This window comes from Aplysia californica, unplaced genomic scaffold, assembly GCF_000002075.1.
Source record: "Aplysia californica isolate F4 #8 unplaced genomic scaffold, AplCal3.0 scaffold01023, whole genome shotgun sequence".
Lineage (NCBI taxonomy): Eukaryota > Metazoa > Mollusca > Gastropoda > Aplysiida > Aplysiidae > Aplysia > Aplysia californica.
In genome coordinates, this window is record NW_004798293.1 from 51,236 (window position 1) to 57,462 (window position 6,227).

General features: G+C 42.4%; 1 protein-coding gene across 1 annotated transcript in view; it reads right to left on the reverse strand.

The window, feature by feature from the left end:
* Window positions 1-2,404: 2,404 nt before the first annotated feature.
* LOC101858585 (high-affinity choline transporter 1) overlaps window positions 2,405-6,227 on the reverse strand; it is a gene marked incomplete in the record, with an annotated part of 16,781 nt that continues 12,958 nt past the window's right edge. Inside the window, 1 exon segment of the mRNA XM_013089714.2 lies at window positions 2,405-4,244. Coding sequence (XP_012945168.1) covers window positions 3,576-4,244 — 669 coding nt within the window.

The window sequence follows — 6,227 nt, forward strand, 5'->3', positions numbered from 1 at the left end:
GGACAGACAGAAACAACTGGGAGGAACGAAAAAAAGAAAGTGGACCTTCCACCAGTGGTACCCTCCACTCACCTGATAAGTACTTTCGTGTAATCGGCATAGAATGGAAATATTAAAAAGAGAAACAAACACACCCCAAAACACACTCAAACTCCCCCCAAAATGTACAAACAATGATTGAGTGAAAATTTTATATCTTTAAAAAAAACCCAACAAATCCACAGACATCACTGAATATAAGGAAACCACAACAAACAAAAAAACCACAAAAAAACAGAACCTAAAACATATATATATATAGGTCAGATCAGTCAGACAGTGCAAATGAATGTGACGAAGGGTGAGAAAAATTATGATCGGGAGAGTTTGATTCGAACTTTAAACCTCCAGGTCCTCGAAGGTCCTCGACAAACTAACTGTTACCCCCTGAGCTCTAACAAAGGTGTAACGCATAAGAAGAACACACAGTCAAAATTCATAATAGACACATACTCCATCAATTTTAAATGCCTGCATGTCAATTTGATTCAGTCATTTCAAGTAAAGAGAAGAACAGTGATACAACACCCATTTAGTGCTGGAAAAAAAGCAAAACAGATAGTAAATCGAGTGACACAGCTGAAGGGAAAATTAAAAAATGGGATGTACCAGAGCCAGTGGCGCCTTCCAACCACTAGTTGGAACTTTTGAGATTTCAGTAACAGTAAAGTATGGCACAAAAAAATTATTTTAAAAAATAATACAGGATGAAAAGTCGCATAAATCTATACACTCTTATGGGTTTTTTATCCCCCACTCAACCTGAAAACAGGATCAAACAGTGACTCATTTTTGAGACAGCAATTACGGAGTATAAAAAAGTGACAACCAAAATAAAAAGAAAACTTGGCAGGCGATTCTTTCAACAACAAAAAAAAGAAAGATTCATAAAATAAAGACAAGGATATGAAAGGTAAATGGGTAAATGACTACAATAAATGACCGCCACAACACTTGACCAGATGGTACAAGTGTGACTAGCAACGGTAATATGTCACTGGCCGTGATATGTAACCAGAAATACAAACTGACTGTGCCAAAAAAAACAACAACATTCGAATTTGAAAAATGAATAACGGAGGTTCAGAATCATTTAAAGGGTGCACAGTTATATTAAGGAGTCTGAAGTCCATAGTTTAATTTTCAGTTTTTCGTTTGTTTCGTATAAATCTAATCTTGGGAAAGTCTGTCTTCTAAGACGCCATTGTAAACAAGTGAGGCTTCCATTCACAAGCAGTGTGCACTGAACCACAATGATTTGACGATCGATTCTTTTGAGTCCGTTCATCGAACCGGTACCATATATAATTTATATTTATAAGGGCGAGTGACTGTCAGCACGCCTGAGCACATGCAAGTGAATGTGTTAGGGCTTGGGTGATAACATCATAAATATTCAAGCTCACATGGGAGGAAGTGTGTGTGTGTGTGTGTGTGTGTGTTTGTGTATGTGTGTGTGTGTGTGTGAGTGTGTGTGTGTGTGTGTGTCCTCATGCAAGCGAGTGTGTTTATGCCTGTGTTATTGCATGAGTATTTGGGCACACATTGGTAGGAGTGGGTGAGTGTGTGCATTTGTGCGTGCGTTAGGTATGTGTGTCTAAATGCGTACAAGTGCATGAAAAATCAGTTTTGTTTACATAAATGAAGTAAGCATGAAATGTCCAAAGAACGCATGGCAAAAATATCATGTTTAGGCAGCAAAGTTTTACCTCTATGGGGGTCAAGAAAGAGATCAATTGTCTGAGACTTGTACCTCCCTTTGGCAGTCAAGACATGAGCTCAATGCTGCCTCAAACTAACTCCATTTTTCTGATTTTGACGTAGATTCTAAATCATTTTGAACGCAATGAATGCCAGTTACAACCTCCCCCCCCCTTCCCCCCCAAAAAAGAAAACGGGAGATAGTACAAAATGAAACTGTAATTCTTAGGAAAACAGAATTTTACCACAGTAACAGTGGGCCAAAAGGGAAGATTCTTCAACAGCCTTGACAGCTGTGACAAAAACTACGAAGTCAGAAACTGGAGTTAGTACGAGATGGCACTCGGATCACAAAAGAGTCAAGTTTTGATTCATATGGCACCTCCCACCTAATAGCCCGTGTTGTCTGTTGTCATGGCAGGATGGGGAGCAAAATGGCACCTCACGAGAAAAACTAGACACAAAAGAGGGACTACAGATGAAGGAGGGGAAGAAAGGGCAGTGGTCACAATCCTCTATTTTTATTGGAGGCGTCTCCTCTTGACGTTTCGTTTGGCCTGTTCCCTTTTGTCCATCAAAACTGCAGTCAAACCTGCTCCATCAATGGCCACCTGTCCAAGACAATCACCTTTACAATTGATTTGATCACTACCCATCACCCTCCCCCTGTGTTTTTTATTTAATGTTATAACGACACTGTCCTAGACATCCACCTGTCTAAGACACCACTTCCATCCCCGACTATGGGTGACTGTCCTAGACAACTTCAGCTGTATAATTTATCCAGACAGCCAGACCGGCCTCTGTAGTCACAAGCTAGTGTCACAAATAAGACAGTCAAGCCGGAAAAAAAAAGACAGTAATCCATACATCTCCATGAAAGAAGGATTTTTGTCCACAACCACTTTTCAGCAACAACTGCCCCTAACATCTCCCTCAATCTTAAACCAAAATGCGGACAGGGGGTTTCAGATCATACCAGTATCTCTGTCAATCAGACAGACAGACGGACTCGGACATCTACATCTTTGTCTGTCAGACAAGAACTTCACATTTACCCGTATTTTTATGTCAGACAGACTGACTCAGATGATGTAATCTTCCAAAGAAGAGAGACTTCTTCTTGCATTTGTGAGGCACCGTGGTGAAATCAGGCGCTCATCAAATTAATGAAATCGAAGAGCATGGCATTTTTCCAATAGTTTGGCAATTTGTGTCGAATTTTTTTATTTTTTAGCTCAACGCCATTTATGTCCATTTAAAAACATATTACTTAGGGGACTTTACTCAAAAACGGTGATTAAAGGTACAAAAAAATGTAAATTTTTCAGTTTCCAAGGGCTCTCAAGCTATGGAGATCATTAAACTTTGGCGGCCAATTTCTCCATATTTTTATCTCTGAAACAAGGTGACCCTACCCACTTCAATCGCAAATTATCCCGACCTCTATTCAAAATATATTTTTTTTTTTTTTTCATTGAAAGCAAGACAAATGAGCGAGCTTTATGGTGATACTGGTAACCCCGCATGCCTAAAAATTGATGAGCGCCTGATTTCCCAACAATGCCTCACATCTTACTTTTCTGATCCAGCAGCCATCCGAGTTCGAGCCTGTAGGCCTGAAAGGGAGAGGGACTCATACCCTTATCACCATCGGTCATTCGGTCACTTACTTTAGTTGATAAGACAGACACCCTTTTCTCTGTCGGTGAATCAGTAAACAGACTAAGATGATGTAATAGTAATCTTCAAGGAAAAGGGATCCCTTATAGCCATCTGTCATTCATCTTCGTCAGCATGAGGAACACTTTTTCCTTTGCCTGCCAGTCAGACAATCAAATATCCTCGTCGTTATCAGTCAACTTCCTAAATTTACCCTCCACCATCAGAGAGCCCATCTCGTAACCTTCACCCGAGCCTGCCCGCAGTCCATTCCGCCCCACGTGGCTCGGTGACTCACCATCACCACCACTATAACAGTTTTCAACTCCCACCTTGCGAAAACCTCCATACTCGCCGGCCGCCGCATCTTTCCCGGCCGCGCCCTCACCCACATCATCACCAGCGTCTGTCGACACGGCACAAGGGACCGCATAACCCTGCCCGCGCAACCAATTAGAAGCCAGACGAAACACCACGCTGACGGCCAACGTTACGGCCAGCGAGACCAACATGGAGAACGTCCGGAACGGGAAAAGATGTTTGCCCTGAGCCTCATCATAGATGAAGAAACGCAGCCAGACGGGCATGTTTATGATGGGCTCCCCGGCGCCGATTCGAAGAACCAGACCGACCAAGTAGCCCGCGACCGCTCCCACAGAGTTGCAGAGTTTGGGCAGGTAGAGGACAGCGGTCAGCTGAGGGAAGATGATGACGAACACGATGTCTGCCGCCAGGATGAACACGCCGTAGATGACGCTGGACCACAGGGCGATCGCCATGGCAACGGCGCCGAAGAAAACGATGGACACAATCTGGACCAGCCGTAGCTCTCTGTTGGAGGCCTGTAGTAAGGAGTAGTTACCGAGAGAGAGAGTTTATATTGCATTCCACATTTTTTTTTGTGAACACATTGCCAGGCTCACAGCGTGACAAATCTTTTTAGCGAAAATATTTATACATATTCATACAGTCGAACCTGCCATGACAGCATGATGGCCACCTCTATAAGACGGCCACTTTCACCTCTTTTCCTCACAACCTTGCATTTTTTCTATATATATATAATTTCATTGTGTAAAACGGCCACCTGTCCAACGCAGCTGTGGCCACCATACTTTAACACACATCCCCTATGACACCAAGCAATAACCCCTGTCTTAAACGGCCACCTTAGTGACTCCATTACGTTTTGTCATAAATTATGCATTGGCCCCTGGCATTGTGGGCGAGCCGTCACAATCCAATCACCAGCCATTGTTGTTAGGTAGTCCCTCCAACCGATCATGTTGTGTTGGCCCCTCCCACAGTAGACCAAAAGATAACAAATTTTCAGCTGCTGTTGAGGAGAGCATGTGATCCCTCATAACCCATAAGCCCCCACCTAGAACTCAAACCGTAAGTGAGATGAGTGGTCACTGTTTACCCAGTCTGTACCAAAGCAACAATGAATATCAACATGAACTTGCGACAGAAGCATCGCTCATTCTCTGAGTGGTGGCGACCCATGTGCTTGTTTTAACATGGCATTCAGTCTTGTCTTACGCATTTCATTTTATTGTCACCCTTGCACAAAAGCAGCAACAAAATAAAAAAGCAAACAAAAAAACAAAACAACGAAAACAACAACAACAACAGTGCAGCTACCTTCGGTTAGGATCTAAAAAAGGAATGGTTTGTTTTCTTCATCTTAATCCGTCCTGCCTAAGACGGCCACCTGTCTTACATGACCACTTTTCTCCTTGACAATGGGTGGCCGTCTTACACAGGTTCGACTGTATATAAAAATAGTTTTACGTACACAAATGAACATTAAGTTTTTAAATGAGATATCTTTACGAACGTAAAGCGCATTTAGTACTTTTTATAAAATGGAAATGCGCAGCATAAATGTTATTAATTATTAATATTATTAGCTTAGCTTTAGTAAGTGTTTTACGCCATTCGCAACTGCATAAGGTCATATGAACGCATGAAACATTTAACATTTTCAGTCGGTAGGAAATTTGAATTTTGCTCAGGTGGCGACCGAAGTCTACTCTTATCAATTTTGGACCACAAAGGGATCTTCAACGCGCACAATGTGCACAACTTGCACAGGGGACCTCCGAGATTTTTTGCCCTTGTCGGAGGAGGCTAGGTGTAGATCTTTCCTACCATAAGATCAGGGGTGTGGCTGAAAGACAGCAGTTAGAAGGGAGTAGCAGTAGAAAGGCTGCAGAAAGAGTCAGGAGCCCGGAGGAGGGGGCAAAAGGGGTGAGGGCTGGGGGCAGAAAGTGGAGTCGATAGCAGACAACAGAACATTGCTAGAGAGCAGGAAAAGAGGTGAAAGGAGACAATTTTAAACAAGAAAAATTTCCATCGCTATCTGAATTGGAACCCGGGACCTACTGAATGAGAGTAGTTTTAGTAAGTTTTTTACGGCACTTGCAACACAATAAGGTCATATAAGTGCCGAAGATAAGAGGTGTTACAAGAGAGTACAAACAGAAAAAAGAAAGGGAGATAATGACGATATAGATATTCGATAGGAAAGAAGAAGCAAACCACATCAGAGCAAATGCCAACCACCCACCCACCCACCTATTGAATGAGAGGCAAAACCTTAGCCCCTAGGCCACGAGAGCCCCCCCAGTGAGGGTTTTACAGCATTTTTGCAACACAAATAGGTCATGGAAACGCTGAAGATTAGAAGTGTTACTAGTAGAGAAGAGTATACAAAGAAAAGAGTTAGTTGTAGTAAGAGTTTTACAGCACTTGCAACACAATAAGGTTATATAAGTGCCAAAGATTAGAGGAGTCACAAGAGAGTAACAAACACAAAAAAG